Here is a 21,966-nt window from a genome sequence, read left to right as displayed (position 1 = left end):
AGATAGATACTTAGGTTAAGATCTGCGTCTTGTGCAGAATAAATACTTATTTAATATTTTTCTGCATATTATGAAATAATAAAATAATAATTATATATTAAATAACTAAGAAATCAATTACTATTATGTAATAAATTGGCTTGCACATATAAATCAAATGACCGCTCTTGTTTATTCGCAATCATTTTAGAATAAATAAATCAAAATAATCAATCTTATTTATCGTATATGATATATACTTAAATTTAAACGATATGAAGTATATATATATTAACATAAACACCTATGAAAATAAAATTATTTATTTATATGATTTTATTATCATTGTATATTATTATAGAAAAAAATTTAAACATTGATCACAAAAGTTTATGTGAGACTTTTAACAGTTTTAGTAATTTATACTCGTTTTGAAAAATTCAAAATACAACATATACAAAAAATCTAAATTTTTAATATATGATTAATGTAATTGTGTAATTTATTTTAATAGTAAAGAATTAAACAAAAATGATAGAAAACATACATATTATTAGCAAATCTTCATTATTTAAAATCATTAATTACTATATATATCATAATCACATTAGTTAATTCTTTAGGTTTTATTTAAGGAAATAATATATAATAAATAGCCACCTTGATTTAGTTAATATCATACGATAACATATAGTTGGTATTAAATGTTTCTAATGAGATATAAAAATCGAATTGGACCAACATGTTTTTCAATTTCAACGTGAGGCTCACACGTATGACTAATTAACTACCTAATTGATTGACACATAAGCAAGAAATCTTTTTTAATTATTACAAAATTGAAGTTACATCTTTTCAATTGTTCCTCAATTAATATATATGGGATTACTAGTAACTAACTTGATTTGGGTTCTAGGTTTATCGACCAATAATATTTTGTTATTTCATATTCGATATCTTTAAAAAAAATCAAAATATTATCAAATTATAGTATATTTTTAAAATAAAAAGATAAAAAATAAATAAAAAATAGTAGTAGTTAAAACGTCGTATTTTAACGTCGTCTGCAAAACATTAAACCCTAAATTCTAATTTCTAAATCCTTGGACAATCCCTAAACTTTTGGGTAAACCCTAAACTCTTGGATAAATCATAAACTCTAATCAAAAACACTAAACACTAAAACACTCAAGGGTTTAGGATTTAGGATTTAGGGTTTAGTGTTTTAGTGTTTAGTATTTTTGATTTAGAGTTTATGTTTTATCCAAAGGTTTAAAGTTTACCCAAAGATTTAGGGTTTAGAATTTAAGATTTAGGGTTTAGTGTTTTGCTGATGACGTTAAAAATAACTCTTTTAAAAAAATCTTATTTTTGTAACTACTATTATTATTTTTTTACTTTTTTATTTTAGAAATATAATATTACTAGACAATATTTTGTTTTCTTTTATGAAAAATATCGAATGTAAAATAACAGAATTCTATTGGTTGGTGAACCTAGAAATTCATCATATGGGGTGAATCCAAGAATAACTTCAAGTAACTTCAGAGTTAATTTCTTAAGAATTTGCATCCAACAACCAAACAAAAATCTAAAATTAACTAACTGACCAATTTCACACACTCTCTCTCTCTCTTTTTTTTTCTTTCTATCTTTCTCTATTTTTTCTCTACGAAACTAATTTCTTTTTTTTTTCACAAATAACCCCTAAATTCTTTAACACGACCACTGAAACTACCAAAAATACCAAGCTTTTAACTATCACATACTATTATTCAACGTCTCTTACAGTTGTAAATATCTCGTTTTCTTGATCTTGACTGCATTAAATATGGCAGCAATACGAAATGTTGTAAAGATGTGGTGTTCACCAAAAAAAACATTGTCGTTTATCGTCCGAAGTATTTTTTCATTATCAAATCGTCCGAAGTTATTTTGTTTTTGACAGTTATCAAATCCAAATCAAATACCAATTCAACAAAGTTCCGTTTTCTATTAGCTATGTATTTTAAAATAAAGATCTGGAAACAGCATATATCCTGCGGGTGAAGTGCACATGCACGGTTGGGAACTTGGGCAGCATCAAGTTGGCATTATACAAAATTCTCGACCAAAATTAGAATCTCTCCATCTACCTATTTATTATTTATTTATCTTTTACTCCTTCCATTTCACAAAAATAAATTTTTTAGTATTTTCACACATATTAAAAAAACACATTAAATTACAATAATAAATATATCGTTTTCTGTAATTTTCAGTTTTCAATAACTTTTAATCAATAGTAATTCATAAAGTCAATTAGTTTTATTAAAGTTTACAATTTTTTCATAGAAAACACAAAAAATACATCTTTTTGAAATAAACTTTCTTTTTCTAAAAATTCTATCGTTAAAGAAGGGAACAAGTATTAGTTAAAGAAATTATGTAACAAAACCATTGAGACTTGTGTGTTCTTCATTGGATTGGTTTACTTTTATTTCTTAATCAAAAGAAATTCAAAGGCGAGTTATATGCTTCAGCCGTTGGTTGTCATTAAGGATCTTAACATTAGTTAATAAGTATCGAATTTCTAGACTACTGTAACCTATAATTCCTGTAAACTAGACAAATACAAGGGCAAAGCTACTTTATTGAGCTAAACAATATTACAGTACGTGAGAACAGAAATAAAATACGCTTATGTAAAGATAATGGCGTATCAAAAATTTTGTCATATGCGTCTAGATTAAAGTCAGTACTCAGTAAGTTAATCATATCTTTTGTTAAGTGGTGGTCTGGTGGCATGTATGGCCGCGTACTATAGCTGGACATGCTGCATGCAATATACAATAGAAAAAAATAGCATACATAAATACAAATTGTAATAGCATAGTTTTTTTTGGGGTCAACTTAATAGCATAGTTATGCATGCATGCATTCTAAAAACTTCAATTAGGCGAGATAGATGAATAGACGGGTGTATATTGCGGAACATCAATGATACGAACAACAAAAGTGGGAGAAAAGGCAAAGATGCCCTAAATACTACATTGCCAGCATTGTTTAGACAAAGTGGAGCATGTCACCCCAAGTATTAGCTAATGATCGATTATTCCATTGCTTCTAATCTAAATTATTAGTTATCAGACAGCCAATTATGGCTACGATTTATCATTACTTCAATTTGTTTTAATCATTGCAGTGCGCATATACTGGGTTAAAAGATGAATGGTAGTGAAAGTGTACGTGAACAACTTTATTTCTTTATATTTTTAGGGAATTTTACTCTTTCCTAAAAATATTTAACTAGTTGATGTCACGCACCTTGTACGGACTATATATATACACTTAACAATTTTTAATGCTAGTGTTCTTTTTATTAAAATTATTAAATTAGACACAATTTTAAATTAATAATATAAAAATAAAACTTCAATAATTTATATTGATAATCAATATATTAAATTATGTATTTTTTCATAATTTATTTATGGGATGTGAATTTTGGATCAAAATATTTTCTATAGTAATAATCAAATTAGAAAACCTGGATTTGAGATTAAACATTTATTGTATTTAGACTGAAAAAATCAAGTGGCATTGAAATAAATTATAAACAATTACAACCCACAAAACGTCAACAACAAAATAACGATAGCGTAGGAGTATTCAATCCGGTAAAATCGAACCATTAAAGCCGTAACGAATCTTAATTAAAAAACAGTTTGGATTTGGTAGTATCGAATACACCAAATGGGTGTTATTTTAAAAAACTCAAAGTATATAGATATGGTTCAATATATTAACTGATCCGACCGAATAAACCGAAGAAAAACTGATTAATTAAAATATGTTAGTATACTTGTATATAATTTTTATAATAATTTGTATTTGGATCAATATTTTCAATATGAATTAGAGAACTTGTTATAATATTAGTCATTAGATCATAAACCAAATATAAGATAAACGTAATTATGATATTATCAGTAGATATTGTTAATATTTATTTACTAATTAAATGTTCTAAATATGATGATAACTCTATATTAAAATAATTTTTAAAAATAATAGTATATATATATATATATCAGTAGAATAAGTTAATGTTTATCTTAAATATCATGATATATATATATATATATATTTATGGGCAATTATCTCAAATAGCCATTTTTAAGTTTTTGTCAAAAAAATAGCCCCCAAAAAAGAAATTGACCAAAATAGCCTCTTTTTATTTTAAAATTTATTAATATTTATTTTATTTTTTAAAATTTGAAACCCTATCCCCAAAACTCCACCCCTTAACTCTAAACCCTAAGTCTAGATTAGTTAACCTTAGGGTAAAAATACATTTTTACTCTTTAATAAAACTTTTTTTGGTCATTTTCTTCATTGAATGCTATTTTTGTGACAAAAAATTAAAAGAAGTTATCGTAGGAAATTTCTCTATATTTATTTTAACATAAAATTTAAATAATAATATTTTTTTTTGCTAAAAAAATTTAAATAATAATATTAATTAAACTAATGATTTATCCTAAAATCATGAAAAATATGACAAACAAGAAAATTCACTAAAATTATGGAAAAGATGACAAATAAGCAAATTCATTTCTTAAATAATAGTATAGATATGACATGACTACAGTTTTTAATCCCGAAACAAGGAATGATTTGTTGACGTAGGAAAAACGAAGACTAAAATTTCAAAAAAAAGAAAGAGTTAATTTTTTCAGGGAAAATTGTTTTTTAGAGCAATACAATAATAACTATGTCCCTTTAGACTAATCTCATATACTTTATATCTCATTAGACTAATTATTTTCAAAATGACAATAATGCCCTTAAAATTGTAGGTGGTGTTATTCGTTGTAGAAGTTAAACTCAACTCCAACAGATTTTAAATGTGTGATATTTAGAGTGATTCATTAATGATTTGTAGTTCTTTCTTGTAATCAATACCAATGGGTTTTAAAATAGATAAGATTTAAAAATATATATTTTTGATTTATCAATTCAACTATGCCAGATTTTAGAAGGATTCACTATTGATTTTTGGATGATTCAGTATTAAAATTATTGACTCCAATCTCGTGAAAAACACTGACAAGAAAAATTCAAAGGCATCAGAAGCAAAACAAAAAAAAAAACAAAACCAACGTAAAAACACACATAAAAGTTCAATAAAACATTTCCTTATTTCATACTACTTTGAATCCACCCTAACCTTTCTTCCACCGACATTTTAACAAAAACGTCTTGAATTCCAAGATGATAAATCTGCGTAAGTGCTTTGAAACGAATACGTATTGTTAAACAACTAGTTTTGATTATACATAACTTTTTATGTTATAATGTAAACTGGGGCTCCATTACTGTTGAAAAAACAAAAAAAATCATAGAAACTTTCGTGTCCATAAATGGTTCCAAAGCTAGAAAAAAAGTCCATAAAAAATAAAGAATGTGTGAGTCAACTATATTTGGCTACCAGTGTTAGTAGCAACTCTCTACATATTAGCAGCTATGGTTGCTCTCCATTTCTTTGCGTTTTCTCTTTCTTGTTCTTGAGTCTCAAAATTTTCTTCAATACCACTTTCGTCCAAAGTTTGATTCTCATTTCCTTCCAAAGTTTGATTCTCATCTCCTTCCAAAGTTTGATTCTCATTTTCTTCATCTTCATCACTACAAAATTCATCTGATCGGCACTTTTTGCGAAGAAAGTTGTGTAAGGTAGCGCATGCAAGAACCATCTCTGCTTGAGTCTTGAAAGAAAATGGTGGTGCAAATTTAAAAATCAAAAAACGAGATTTAAATATACCAAATATTCTTTCAATGATGTTTCTTAAATGCGAGTGGCAGAGGTTAAATAGTTCATTTTGATTTGCTGGATCACGACCTTCTCCACGAAATTCTTGTAGATGATACCGAGTGTTTCGTAGTGGAGCTAAGAAGTTACGTCGATTTGCAAACCCACAATCAACTAAATAATATTTCCTGAAACACATCCAAAAGACATGATATAACACACTCAATTTAGAAAACATTTGATCAATTATTATCACATAATATATAATTGGATTACAATCACCTTCTGGTACTTGGAGCCTGTTAGTTCTTCTTGTTAACGCATCTTGTAGAACTTTTGAGTCATGAGCTGAACCTTCCCATCCACTTAAGGCATATATGAACTCAAGATCAAAGTTACAAGCGGCTAGTACATTTTGAGAAATGACTCGCTTTCGATTACGATAATTTGCCTTTTCAGGATCTTGTACTATCGCATCAATGTGTGTACCATCAAGAGCTCCAATACAATCCTAAAATAAAAAGAAAAACATTATTCACTTTATACATTTTGGAAGAAAAAAAATCATAGACGAAATTTTGTACCTTGAAATAAGGATAAAATCGAGTGTTTGTACTTATTTTTTGGGGGACTGTATGTGTAGGCTTTGCCATCAAACTAGGTACAAGCGTGTTTAAAGCTCTGAGAATCTTGTGAAAGTTTGTACTTGCTGTGAATTTTAACCTCTTAAAAGTATCTATGGTATGGAAGTATTTAGAACTTTGCCCAACTGTCATAAAAAAAGTAGCAAGCATCTCTTCGACACACATATGTCGTGTGTTTCTTAAATCAGTCTTCATTCTGATCAGATAACACAAATTCGCAAATACATCCGGATACATACGATATAATTGCCGAAAATGATGAGGATTTTCTTTCAAAGCCTTTTGAATATAAACATGTCCTTCTCTAGTGATTTGTCTCCGAATCGGACGTTCAATTTGATTCACATATGCAGTGACGAGTGTTAATAACAAAACGTCTATATCAGAATCATCTTCCTTATAAAGAATATGTTCCATTGTTTCGAATCCTACCACAAAATATGATAATAATACTGATCATAACCGTTATAAATAATAACAAGGTTTAAACTTCAAGCAATCAAATATCAGCACAGATTCGTAACTTTTTTTCTCCATTATAATGTAATCATTTATTACTGCCAGTCAAAAGAGCATTGAAGATGATTCATTGGAGTCAAAATAATACATTTTGAAATTGATAGAATACATACCTTCGTTGTTGCAGCAGGAACTCTATCGTGGAAATCTTGTGATGAAAATATTTAAGATTGAGTAAATAAAAAAATTGAAAAATCTGATTCACCATGTTAAGACCCGCCTGTTCTTTTGTGAAGAACAAGAAAATGTAAAAGAAAAAAATGAAGAAAATAAAGACGACGCACACGTAAGAAAAAAATGGGCTGATAACTCTGAAATTTCAACTGAAAATCTTTAGGCAAAGCTTGGATTCTGATTGTTAAAATTTACTCATAAAAATAATATCAAAATCATTCAATTTTTTTATAACTCTTTTTACTATGAAAATCAATCTATACATGAATAACACTAGATTTTAAATCACAATATCAAATCTTAGATTGAATAACAACAAATTTTAAATTCTTATATTAATGATATTATAAATACAAGAACCAATAACACTTGATTTAAACTCTTTCAATAAAAAATATTTGAAATACAAGAATCAATAACACTGAATTTATAAAAAGGAATTAAAATCAACTATTGAATAACAGCAGATTGTTCTTAGATTTAAAGTCTATTCAAGTCCATCAACGAATAACACCTTCGTAATTTTTAAATATAATAAATAATGGGTTCGATCAAGCGGGATCGATTGATCCGAAATCATAAGGTCGAACGGATCGATCGATCCTGATCATTATGCAGAAAAAAAAATGCGGAGCATATACTGATCAACCTGGTCCATTTCACTCGATCGGCAAAGGTCGATTTCATACATATCAACCGATCTCGAATTATAGACCAATCGATCAATGGAAGCATAGATATGAATCATGGTAGAAATAATGTGAAAATTTTGTGAACAATCAATGGAATATAGAAGATGGCGTGAGAAGAAGGTTACCACTATTTTTTGTTTTTTTATTACTTTTTTTTAAATCGATTTTTTTCAAAATATAAAAGTGAATATTCCCAAATATTTTATTTCCATATTTTTAGGAACTGATTTCTTATCCGTAGAATACAACTAATATGTTGAAATCGGTTTCTACAGGTTTTTAGAATTATAGTAATGTGTAGATTTTGATTTCTACATGTTTTAGATTTGCAGTAAATCTGTAGAAGTCGGTTTCTACGTGTTTTAGATTTATATTAATGTGTAGATTTTGATTTCTAAAGATTTTAGATCTGTAGGTTAAGTGCGGAATGTGAAATATTTAGAATACTCTTATTTACGTAGATCACGTATTCTAAACATTGTAGATTCAATGAAAATGTGGATTTCGTTTTCTACTTCGTAGAATGTTATTTCTACTTTATTTAGAACAAAATCTGAAAATTATGATTTAAACATTTTTAAAACTGAAAAAAAATACCACTAAGTTCATATATGTAAATTATGATTTAAACATTTTTAAAACTGAAAAAAAATACCACTAAGTTCATATATGTATTTCACCTTAAGAGGTAACCAAATCTCTACTTAAAGATAACTATATCAAATAACCCAATCTCTATCTCTTACTTAAGGATTCATTTTAAGAGATATTTATTTGTTTGTTGAAGAGCTTTTGATTAGTCTATAAATTCTAAAAAAAACATATTTGTTTGTTAAACAGCTCTGATTTACACTTTTTGTTTTGTTTATTAATAGATCGTTAACCCTTTATCAATTTTATCTTGTCTTGCACTTACCCGAAATTTATTTTTCTTGCTATTGCTCTTGTTGGCCAACATCTTTTCTCAGTTCCTTAACGAAGGAGCTTCATTACTTTGTATACTGTAAAGTTTTACACGGTTTATTCTCTGTTATAAACTTTTGTAATAATAACGGTTTTGATTGGTAACATGTGGTGTTGTTGATTTACTTTGAGTTAAAAGTTTAGATAACTAATAACTCAAAAATGTTACAGATTCAATTTTTTATATTTTAAATTTGATTTAATATGTGTTGTAGTTGAATTAAAATTTTGACTTATAGTCTTTGCAAATTTATTAACTCAAAATTTAAACAAACATCAACCAAAATTCCATGTTTTAGAAATTGAGTTACAAATTTAATTATTTTCCTGTCTAAAAATACAAATGAAAATAATGAGTTTTCAAACCCCGTGTATCAAGTTACGTTTGCAAATTTTTTTTTGTTTGCTTTGTAAGATTTTAATATTATTTATGGTTACAATTCCACAATTATAGCAATATCTAAGTTTATTTTTGTTTGAAACTATTTATGAACATTTATAAAAATGTAACACCGGTATTCTCTAAAATAAAATAATAAATAATATTCTTGAAATCTTCATTTATTAGCCTTCATAATTCGCCTCCAAAACCATAATCCAATAAAATAGATAAATTTCAAAAATATTGACAAAAGCTTAAAAAATCGCAAGTCTGCAAAAAAAAAAAATGCTCAAAAACACCAATCCGATAGCAAGCACTTCTGCTCGTCAGTCTCATCTGAAAGAGGAAGAAAAGAGAGATAAATAACATGGAAATCACCGAGTGAGGTATCAGATGCTAAACACGCAAACCACTAACATGAATAAATAGAACTTCCACTATGGAAGTTTAGCTCTAACATGAACAACCAAGATACCTAAACCAAACCATATCGAAATCCTACGGTTTTTATAAAATCATATCAATTCGGTTTATATGGTATATACTAAAACCACACCATATTGTGTATTTCGGTTCGGTTTCGTTTGGTGCGGTTCGGTTTTACCATATTGGACAGGCCTAGTCGCTAGCCCAGACGTCTATGAGCCCCCGCCCGCACAACAGAGTAGCGTTGCTAGCCCAAACTTCTCTGAGCCTCCGCCCTCGCACACAGTCCCTACTCATAACTATATATACCATCACTTAACATCACACAGTCCAATCAATGGTTGAATCCTCTAGACCCCTAGTTCCGGTTTAAAATGAATGAATTAACTACCAATCAAGATTCAAACATACTCAATTCAAACATACAGAACATAATTTGAAATCTAAACTATCATAGAGAGAATTTTACACTGGTACGAAATTTACAGAGTAAAATCTCACCTTTGCCATGGGTTCTGAACAAAACCTGAGAAAATTGACCTTGACGGCTCTAACAAAGCAACTCCAAAACTCTTTGAAAATAGATAAATATGATATTCTGGCAGAACTGAACCATCGAACAAACAAATGAATAACTCAAGAATTGACCCTAAATTTGTTTGCTAATATTTTTTTTTTTTTAAATTATAGTTCATCCTATTATTTTTTATTTATTTTTATCATCAACTTTACAGACTCATACTGACTCTGTGAACCACACCGGGAGATCTTGATCCATGTGAATGACGAAAGACGTTTGCTTCCTGGCACTGCGTGCTAGGCTATCCGCCTTTTTATTTTGCGTCTTCGGTACATAGATAATCTCTGATCGGAGGAAACTTTCTTTCAGGCTCTTAATATCTTCCAAATAACTTGCAAAAACTGGTCATTCTTCTGGTTCTGAAACCATCTCCACCAATTGAAAACAATTCATTGCAAACGTAACCTGAAATTGTCGTAAGTTTTTCATACATTTCATATCCCATAATAGCGCTTCCATCTCGGCATTAAGAGGAGAGAGAGTAGCCCGGACATTCTTTGCCTCCATTAACCCCTCAAATCTTTCTAAAGTACTAAACCAATCCTGACAGGAAAAAATATCTTCCTCTTTCCAGGATCCATTTGTGAAACACTATCTTTCGGGAATTGACGGAAGAATCGTAACCTCTAACTGCGGTACCGCCTTTTGTTCATTCAAAATTTGTGCATCGGCCCAAAATGTAGATTATGTTAGTTCGAAACTGTTCCATCTTATTATTTTAATTTAATTTATTATTGATATTAGAAAATAGTATTATTAGTGACTATAATATTTAGAAAGTAATATATGTTGAAAATTAATTTTCAAAATATTTATACTTATTTAAAATAATTTTTATTTACTTTTAAAATAGCTTAATGGTTTATTTATTTTTAGAAAATATTTCTCAATTTATGTGTGTTTTATATTCAGTTATGTTATTGAAAATTTATACTACAACTTATTTATCAAAAAAGTTATCAGGTATAAGTTATAAGTTTTAATAAAATGGCAATTCTTAATTTTACGGTAAATTTAACACAGTTTATACAATATAACTTTTACCGCAAGTTACGTCGAATTCCAAATCCGAATGCAATTCAGCTTTAATTTTTCTAATAAATAAGATGTCATTAGTGAGGAGCCAACTTCTTTTGTTGACCAGAAAATATCTTTTTGACGGCGGTGAATGATTACATGCACGTGTATGTTATAACCATAACTGTGTAAATTTATCAAAGAACAACAGGATGAAAAGAAATAGCCGGAGATAGGGGTGGGCGTTCGGGTATCCGTTCAGATTCGGATCCGGTATTTTGGATTTTCGGGTATTTCGGTATAGAGGTGTAAAACCCGTTCGGATATTTCTGTACTTCGGGTCGGGTTCGAGTATTTTTAGTTCGGATTCGGTTATTTCAGATCGGGTTCGGATATTTAGATTTTGAAAAAAAAAATTAAAATTTTCATTTCTCAAGTTTCTTGTATTTAAAAATATAACTTTCCGTTAACTAATTTTTTATTTTTAATAGATTGAATGGTTAATAGATTTGGACATAATATTTTAAAACTAAAAAGACATTAATTTAGTTATTTTTTAAAAATGTTGAATGTAACTTTTTGTTAATTTTTTAAATAAAAAATTTTACATGCATTTTAAGTGAATAACAAATCATTTTTTCCGTAATTGTATATATATCATATGAACTTAAAGTATGTGTAGTATCAATATAAATATTTTATATAAAATGAGAGATGTAAACTAGAAATATAAGGTTAATTATACATATGTTCGGTTATCTTCGGATATCCATTCGGGTTCGGGTATTATCCGTTCGGGTTCGGATATCCAATCTCTCCTTATTCAATACCCGTTCGTGTATTTTGCTACTTCGGTTCGAATTTCGATTCGGATTTTTCGGATCGGGTTCGGGTGCCACTTCGGATATCGGGTAAAGTGCTTACCCCTAGCCGGAGAGGACTTTGCGAGATATACGTGTGACATACACGGTGACGCGACGTGTTCGATGTAAACTAGGTCCTACATCACATGCCTCTCCACCAATGTCTTTGTCTGAAAGGGAGAATGCAAAAGTCTCTCGGGGTCCACTGGCTAATAGGCGTGCCCTACCCTAGCTTTTGTTTTTTTTGGCCTTCTCTAAAATCCAACATCAAGAATAGGTTCGATAAGAGAAGAGAATATATTCAATCTGGAAAGGAGAAAAGGAAATGGTAGACTTCTCTCTCTTTTCTCTCTGAGAATTTGAGGGACTGTTGAATCGTGGTGGTTCACTTCCGAGTAAAGATTATTAACTCCGGTACACGGTGGTCCCTTCGACAGTTGTGTAGCCGGCTCTGTTTCCGGCGGTTCGTGCTCCTTTTGGTGAAACTATCCGGCGGTTGATCTTCGTTACGGTGGAGAAGAATTGATGGCGGTGAGGACTCTGTCTTGAGCCGTTTCATTCGCCTGCGGTGATTAAGGTATGTGTCGGGTTTGTGGTGATTGTGGACCTCAGCATGGATGAGATCGATCTCGGTTCGATTGATCTCTCTAACGTGTACGATTGAAGAAGCTGTTTCCTTCAAACTTCCAATACTGTCGTTGGAGGTGGGTGCGGTGTTTTTGGTTAAGGTCCTGAGAGATTTCGGTGTTTGTCATTTCTGATTCCGGTGTGTTCCGGCGAAGTTCGCGGTGGTTTTCGTCTCCACCGACGTTATCCTCGAGGTTGGGTCTCGTTCGGTGGCGGTATCTGGTGGTGAGACGCGTGTCCCCACGTTGGTTTGCCCGACTTAATCATTTGGGCCTGAGGCCGTTTGTGTTTTTTTGTTTTGGTTTGGCCCTTGGTTTAAACTTTCGGAGTTGGGCCTACTGTATGTTTTTTGGTGTTTGGACTTCAACCGTCTAATAAAATATAGATGGAAAAAAAAAAAAAAAAAAAGGTTCGATAAGAGAAGATCTCCTACAAATCTAACACGTCTACGGCTAAAACGTCTTGAAGTTCGGTGGTTAGGGTACGGATCGCCGCAAGGAGATAAAGACCTCAGAAAACAAATATCTTCTGAAACTCGCGGACAGAATCCCATGTGCATCTCTCCGCTTCCTCTCTTGTCTGACATTTCAATTTGTTCTTTATTTTGTTAGTTTTTAACAAAATTTTAGTTACTCTTGCAAATTCATGTTTAGATATAGACATATTATTTTGTCAAAGAAGATCAATAGATAAGTGAAAACATCGCCTAAGAAGATCAATCGAGCTTTGTTACATATCTTATCATTCTAACAAAAATTTTCTTATACTCTTTGTTCCAAAATATATGTAATTTTAGGTTAATTGCACAACTATAAAAAAAACTGGTTTTTACTTAAAATGTATCATTAAATATAAATAAAGTGTTTGACTAAATAAAAATAAAAATAAAATAAAAATATTCAATCAGTTATAAAATATCATTGGTTACAAATTTTTTGATAAAGTTAAAAATTACATTGAAATATAAAATACCATTTACATATATTTTGAAATATCAATTTTTTTTAAACATCACGTAGTTTGACACGGAATAAGTATTTATTTGACACAAAGTTTTTATGGAATAATCTCCTAAAAATTTAAAATATGATTTTTGATAAAAAAACACATAAGAAAGAAAATGACCAAAAAAAATTCATTAAAAAGGTAAAAAAACTATAAATCTAAAAAAAATCATTATTTTTTATTAATCTCCTAATCTCCTTACTTTATTAATATATAAATATGAATATATATTTTAAATAAAAATATAATTTTCATTTTCAGAAATTAAGATTATTATTTAAAATCATTAACTCCATTTTTCAATTCTACTTCTCAAATTTAAACTATAAATTTAAATTAGTTTACCGTAAGAGTATAAACATCTTTGATCTTTTTAGTATAATTTTTTCGATCTTTTTAGTGCTATATTTTCAATTAAAAAATTAGGGTATTCTAAGGTGTTTCTTTTCTTTTAAACAAAAGGCAATTTAAATGAAATATTTTAGGTGAAAAGCAACTAACGAAAGAAGAAAAAGGAACGGCTAGAAACAAACACGGATATTTAGGGTGATCCAACTAGGTGGCTCGGCTTTTCATGTGTTTATCTCCGTGCCTTTACTCACAAAATTTCAAAAAGACAACGAAAAGAACAATCGTACATGATCGAACGTTTTTGTTTTCTATGGTTTTGAATGTGGTTTTGAATGTTTGGTGATTTTGAATGTTGAACCTTTTGATACTAATCCATCTAATAATGATCTTCTACATGCTGCAATTGCTAGTCACTAACTGACGATGAAATAAACAAAAATAGAATAGTCGTAACTTCGTGTGTTTCTAAAGCTGTTCTTACAAAAAAAAAAAATTCTGTAAAGAGCAGTTCCATCAATTACATACCATAAGAGTTTCTAAAAGAAAAAAATAATAGTATTATATTACATAATTTTATTTAAACTTTCCTTTATCAGATGATTGACGAATGTTATTTGAATTTCCTAAGAGTTTTTAAAAGTTTTTCTTTTAGAACTTTTTTTTTCTTTCTTGTTTTAATTAATTTTTTTATTTAACTATAAAAAATTTTCTCTAATAAATTTAAAGATTTTTATTATTGCATTCAAAGGGGCTAAGTAAAATAACCATCGAGAAAACCGATTTCATCTTCAGGTAATTTGTTTTCTCCAGATTATTTAATTTAAGAACTTTTCATACACTCTTAAACCTACTTAACAAAAAAAAAACTTTTCATACTCTCTTAAATATCCTTGCAACTCTTGCATATAGCTGCTCTGCACGTGCATGAAACCGCGTGCCATTTTTCGTTGGTTTACTTAGACCATATCAATGGGAGATTCCTAGATGGGGTTCCAAAGAATAGAAAGCAAAAAAATAAATGAAAAAGGAAAAAAAGTTAGAGGACCGCCCCTTAAATTAGGATTTTAAGGATTGATAATAAATCTTACGTGTCAGCTTCTTATTTGACCACCGATCTCTCTCTCTCTCTCTCCTGTTTCAGAATTTCACGCGAAATCAATTTTTTTTTCTTCTTCTTTCTTCGATTTCTCCATCTTCTTTCTGGCGATTTTCTGTCCATTCTTCAATCTCTCCATCTTCTCTGTCGATTCTTCTATTTCTCAATCTTTTTTGTTGATTCTGATGTCGATCTCCTTCGGTGAGACTAAGGAAGATCAGAAAAGAGAAGCGACTTCTTCAAAGGAATCAGCTTCAAGTGAAAGCAAGGATCAAGGCAAGGATGAAACTCATACAAGAGGCGAGATCAGACTGTAAGTACATGAACATCCCTTGTCTGCTTTCTTAAAAACTGTTTAAAACTGATGTCGATGGTGATTTATCTGATGATCTTGAGGAAGGTGAAATCTTTTACAGTAGTGTCTGTTGAAAATATCGAAACTTTATCATAGAAACAGAGTTTGGGTTGGTTGATTTTAACAAGTGATGATGCTTAAGATTCGTTTAACAAGTGATGATGATGATCTTGTGTTGGTTTGTTGATTTTAACAATTGATGATGCTTTTGTTTCAAAGTGAAATAAGTTTCGAAATTTAGATCCATTTAAACAATCTAAGCGATGCTTAACAAGAAGATAAAATTTGTTAAGGCTCTGTGATAGTTTCAAAATTTAGTTCCATTTAAACCAAGGTTTTAATTTTATTTTCTTTGTCGCTCTGTTTGTCTTTATGATTTGTGTCTCAGTTTGTTTGTCTTAATGCTTTGTGTCTGAGTTTGTAATGGTTAAAGTATGTTTCTCCTTTGCTGGTTAACATTGTGATCTATCTTAAACATTGTGATGGTTTGCTTGTGTTCACTGTCTTGCTTTGTATGTTGGAAAGTCTGCTTTTGTTCACTGTCTTTTTTTACAGTAGCAGTGAGTCTGCTTTTGATTTGGCACCAATGCAGACAAACCCGAGATCACTGTTTTATTAGAGTTGTGTCTGCTTGTGTTTCACCATTCATGATCGATATAAAGTAAAAAGAGTTGTTTCACTTCTTGTTGCGCTTTCTTACTGTATTTTAAAATATAAAATAAAATAAGAACTTCAATGAAGTTCTCCATTGGTGATAAAATTAATTAGAATAACATAGGTTCTAAATTTTTCAAATCACAAAATAAATTACTAATTTATTTATTAGAATCTCTAAGTGTCTCTAACCAATGGATTTACTCTTAAGGCAATTAAATTTCCCAATCCCTTGAGAAATATTTTCATAAGTGCCCTACAATTTTCAAAAGTTTCAATTTTATCCCCACCATTGTGTGTTTTGTCACAATTTTATCCTCAACAATACCACTGCTCATTATCTGCAAACAACTTGCAAGCTTCCTCTCCACTAAAAAGATCTTCATGCTCTTCCATTTTCACAAATTGGCCAAAACATCCCATCGTCGACATTTCAACTGCCGTAGCCGCGGCCACTTCAGCCGCCGTGGGACTATAATCCTCGTTCAGAATAGCGCTTGAGTCGCTACTATCAGCAGGATCTTCTCTGAAGATTTCCGCACGTGGGAAAATGCTCAACATCTCGTATTCAAGCTCCAATGCCGGAGCTTCCGTAGGAATATGTGGTGGCGGTGGCAAAGGACGCTGGTTTAGCTCTAAGACTTCGTTACTAGGCATCACCATTTCATCCGCCTTTACTAAGACGTTTTCTTCCGTCGACGCGTTACTACTGCTTCTGCTGATACCGTCCACGTTAAGTTTTGCTCTCAGCTGTTTAATCTGCGGGAATGTAATATTTATAGATATTATAGGTTCTCTAAATTGTTATTAATTACATCCCACATTCGATTTTTGGATACCTAAAACGTTCAAATTAATCAAAAGTGTCAATTAAAAAAAAACACAAAATTATACCTCTGCATGGAGAGAATCGTTATCACGTTGAAGGGAGTCGCGGCTGCGTTTGAGTGAGTCAAAGTTTGACTTGAGAACACCGTAATCGCGTTCAAGCTGCTTTGTCTTCCACCGAGCACGGCGGTTCTGAAACCAGATCGCCACTTGTCGTGGTTGCAGCCCAAGCTCTTGAGCCAGTTTCACTTTCCTCTCAGGCTCTAACTTGTTATCAATCTCGAAATTCTTCTCTAATGCTTTCACTTGTTCTACACTCAATCGCCGCTTTTTCTCCGTTGCCGCCGTAGACGACGCGTGTCCGACGGCGATGTCCTCTAGACTTCCATCTTCTAGACAGTCAAACATCGGGGAGTAGTCTCCGCTACCGGAATAGAGAAAGCCGGTGGCTGTTGGTCTTGGACTTAGTTGATTGTCTGATAAAATCATTAATCAGGGTAGTGTATTAAAAAACGTAAGTAATCTGAACGGATAATTTAAATAGATATGATGTCATGAATGAATACATTACACAACAAAACCTTGTCAGTATAATGTCTCGATAATATGAATTGTCAGAACTCATATTTTTACCAGTTTTAAAATATTAAATTAATTGTTTGTAAAAAAATCAAATTAATTTTTTTTTGGTCAGCAAATCAAATAAGTTAAACAGAAAATCTCGACTTGTAGCTCTAGCTAATTCTACATTTCATTGGTATGTAATCACTAATCAACATCAAGATATACAGAACTGCAATATATAAAAAATCCTAACGTCATTGAAACAGATACATAACGAACACTGGATCGGAAAATTCAAAGAAATTGAGTATTTTGTTTTTACCTGTTGCAGGGTGGCAAATTGGTAAGAACCCGGATAAAGAATCGGAGCTCCCACGTGATCTCTTCATCTTGTTTGGCCGGGAAGTATTGAGATCGAGAACGAGTTAGTAAGGCGCAGAAAGGGCAAATATGTTTTATGTTTAATGACTATATCAAGACCGTGATCGTTTGAGTAGTAACGTTCGATCAGAATCTATCTACAACTAATACGTGTAGTAGTATAGCTCGAAGATACTATTCTCTCTCTTCTTCTCCAAAGAAGTATCTTTGCTCATCTAAGAAAGACTCTACTGGGCTGTCAAGACACCTTTCAAGAAAGAAAAAACTAAACTCAAATCATCGAATTTTCTCTATCGGGAAAATATAAGCTGAGGCGTATATATATTTTTGTTTTCCTGAGAATCCTAATTTATAACAGAGAGGAAAAGAGAAGAGAGAGAGAGGGAGATGAACTAACAGTCCTTCTCCGGGTTTTAAATAAGACGACAGCTTAACCCTGATATGGCTTGAGTAAAAGCATCCAACCCATAATACTATTTTAACGTCCAAACCACACTATTTTAATAGAATTTCAGCATTAAAAATAAGTTTTTCTCCGACCATAACGCCAAACATCACACTAAAAACTATTTTATAGTAATATATATATATATTTTTATTTGTCATTTATTTAATTCTCTATTTTATTAACAAATTAAATAAATAGTGTTTTCGTGAAATGAATAATATTTTAGTGTAGTGAATAGTATCATACCAAATTTAGGGTAAAATTATAGTGTTGCACTAAAATTGTGTGATTTTTAATGAGAAATCGGCCAAAAAAACACTGAACTTTGCGGAAATTGCCAAAAGAAACCTGTACTCGAGCCTGGCCAATAAAACTCAGATCTTTTGTTGACTTTTTTAGTTTATTCACAAACTTAAGGTTGACTTACCAGATTAACACACCGTTAACCGACAGTTAAGACAGTGTTAACTCACCGTTAATTAGTACCGTTTAGTAAAACTACGTCGTTTCATCCAATTGTTTTGTTAAAGACAAAATCTCAAGACGACGTCGTTTTGCTTAATTAAAATTGTTGTTGGCGGGACTCGAACCTGTGCACTCGTGGTTCTTAGGGGGTTTTGCCACTGAGCTAGTGGACTTTTCGGAAGATTACCACACATGTTTATTTTTATTGATCAAAAGATGTGTTTGATTGAAATCAAACAAAACGAAACCCGTGTTTGAACGTAACCCTAATTTCTCAAATCGATTTGGGGATTTTTCTTGTGATGTGAGGAGATGGTAAAGGTGAGATATCCCAGTTTTTGATGTGTATATCCCAGTTCTTCGACCACACCCGCATTGCTCCGGGATACCACAAATTCCCATCGTATTCACAGACGAATCCTCACAACCCGAACTCATCATGCGATACTCGAAGAAGGAAAGGTGAGAATCGAGATTCTTAAGGACGAGATCGAAGAGAATCGAGCTTGAATCGCGAACTGGATTTATGATTTTGGGAATTTAGGGTTTATACCAATCGGAGGTGAAAACGCCGTCATTTCTTTTTGATTCATTTAACTCGGATTCAAAGAGAATAAAAGAAACTGTGTTCGTAAATCTATTGCAAAGTCCACTAGCTCAGTGGCAAAAACCCCTACCATTAAACTCGAGTGCACGAGTTCGAGCCGATGGAAGCCCATCTTTTTAATAAAAAAGCAATATAAAACGCGTCGTTTCATTCATTTGTCTTTTAACTCGGATTCAAAGAGAATAAAACAAACTGTGTTCGTAAATCTATTGCAAAGTCCACTAGCTCAGTGGCAAAAACCCCTACCATTAAACCCGAGTACACGAGTTCGAGCCGTTGGAAACCCATATTTTTAATAACAAAGCTATATAAACGACGTCGTTTGTCTTTAATCAGACAAAGAGATGAAACGACGTTGTATACTTTAACACCCAAAATTAACATCCGCTTATTTATCTGTTAACTCGGTTAACGGTGTGTTAATCTGGTCAGTCAATCGTAAGTTTCTTAATAAACTAAAAAAGTCAACAAAAGTTCACGGTTTTATTGGCTAGCCCATATGTCCAGGTTTCTTTTGGCAATTTCCGCAAAGTTCAGTGTTTTTTTGGCCGAATTCTCGATTTTTAATGTTGGATTGGAGAAATTTTTTGTGTCAAGTAAAAAGTGTTTTAGAGTTGGATTAGAAAGGATTTTATTTCAAAAAATTTAGGGGGTTTTTTTTTGGTAAATTTTAAGAAGATTTTTATTAAAAATAATCAAAATATCTTAACATTTTACAACAAAAAAAAATCAGAATTGTATGAAAGCAATTTACAATGGTTAATGTGGATATGTCTTAAGTTATTTCAAGAATTTTAGGGGGATTTTATTAAAAATAATAATTAAAATATCTTAACATGTTACCAAAAATGCTGAAAATTGCTTCATGAAATGCTGATTATTATTATTATTATTTTTATTTTATTTTTTGGTTACACCAAAAAAATAATAATCAGCATTTCATGAAAGCAATTTTCAATGGTTAGTGTTATACACGGGCTAAGCCGGTGTATTCAAGAGAGCATCCAGGATCTTGATGAGTTAAAGTTTTTTTTTAGTCAGCTCGACTACTCTGGAGCCGGTATCGTATACTATATATTAAACCATATAGAAATTTTATATGTGCTCCATAGTTACCGTAAGGATTCAATAGTTAAAGTTGAACCGTGATTATGGACTCAAAATATGTATTAGCTAATTTGTTTTCACTTGTGTTTTTTGTTTCTTCGATTAATTAGTGGTATGGTTAAAAATTAAAATAATGTAAACTATGGTCTATAGATTTTTGGTAAGGTCGAAATGAACTCCCTACAGTAGAGTTGATATTTTCCAATTAAGATGTCATAATCAATCTAGTATTAATACACTGGACCAACCATTCATTTTAATACTATAATATAGACATGGGTCATGGGTGGTGTTATATATACAGCAGATACACGTAAGGAAATATTATATAATAATATAAAAGTTGAAGACGTCGGTCCACTAGTTGGCTATGCAACTTGCTTTGCTTTAAACCCACCGGATCTTAAATTAGTAGACGTGGGTCAGCATTTTTATTATTTTACATCGTGAACAAGAGATACAAGTTATATTTAGTGTTATTAATCTTTAATGACATATTACTGTTGTTAATTGGGTGACTGGTGAAGTGTGGAGAGTCGAGTTTAGTCGAGTGTCGGTATTGAAAAACAAGGGGACTCCGGACAATTTAATGAGAGACTTTTCCAAACTTTTAAATAGGCCTGGGATTTTTATCCATAACCGAATACCCGAACCGGAACCGACCCGAAATGGACCGGTTCGGTTTGGTTTCGGTTCTAGGCAATTTATCCGATGGGTATTAGTGTTAATTATCCATGGGTATCGGTTCGGTTCCGGTTTTTACCCGAAACCGAACGGGTACCCGTTTAACCCGAATTCTATGCTTAAAAAACATAGATTTGTATCTTTCGAGGGTTGAACCCGGGTTGGATAGGCAAAGCAACAACTGCAATACCACTAGACTAGTTCAACTTCGTTGTATTTAATACATATTACTAATATATATACGATTTCTATTAACTTTTTTTTTTTTTAAATAAAATAAATAAATAAAAAACTGGTATATAATTATTTTATTTTGTAAATATTTATATAATTCACATAAGAAACGGGTACCCGGAACCGACCCGAAACCGGTAGTACCCGATCCGAAACCCGAACCGAAATTTACTAAGTACCCATTGGGTATAGAATTCATTTATCCGAAAAACCCGGACCCGATCGGATCTTATCCGAACCCGAACCGAATATCTGAAGTCCCAGCCCTACTTTTAAACCACTTTTTAATACTGTATATTATCTTTTCAGGTTGCTATAACACTCTTTATCAAAATTTGACAAAAATAGTATATTCTAAAAGAATAGAGTTTACAACCTATTGATTTATAACAGTGTTGTTAGCGTCTCGCTATACGTTTATTAAGATACAAATGTGTGTGTTAACTGTAATTTATTCGAAAAGAATATAATAACAGTTTATGGTTGCAAAAGAAAAACAATTCCTTACAATTACGTAAGAAATTTATTGT

The 21,966-nt window shown here is 31.1% G+C and overlaps 1 protein-coding gene and 1 long non-coding RNA gene across 2 annotated transcripts; one reads left to right on the top strand and one right to left on the bottom strand.

The window, feature by feature from the left end:
* Positions 1-14,525: 14,525 nt before the first annotated feature.
* Positions 14,526-21,465, top strand: LOC111212810. Its single transcript, XR_002663109.2, has 2 exons — positions 14,526-15,422; positions 17,842-21,465. It is a non-coding gene; the product is annotated as an uncharacterized LOC111212810 (long non-coding RNA).
* Positions 16,177-18,213, bottom strand: LOC111212809 (homeobox-leucine zipper protein ATHB-5). Its single transcript, XM_022714409.2, has 3 exons — positions 17,833-18,213; positions 17,013-17,422; positions 16,177-16,877 (listed from the first exon to the last, which is right to left on the bottom strand). Exons 1-3 carry the CDS (start codon positions 17,897-17,899, stop codon positions 16,437-16,439), a joined length of 918 nt encoding a protein of 305 aa, XP_022570130.1. The 5' UTR covers positions 17,900-18,213; the 3' UTR covers positions 16,177-16,436.
* Positions 21,466-21,966: the final 501 nt, after the last annotated feature.

This window comes from Brassica napus, chromosome C3, assembly GCF_020379485.1.
Source record: "Brassica napus cultivar Da-Ae chromosome C3, Da-Ae, whole genome shotgun sequence".
NCBI classification, from domain to species: domain Eukaryota; kingdom Viridiplantae; phylum Streptophyta; class Magnoliopsida; order Brassicales; family Brassicaceae; genus Brassica; species Brassica napus.
Note: the sequence above shows the minus strand (reverse complement) of the source record. Positions and strands in the feature narration are given on the sequence as shown.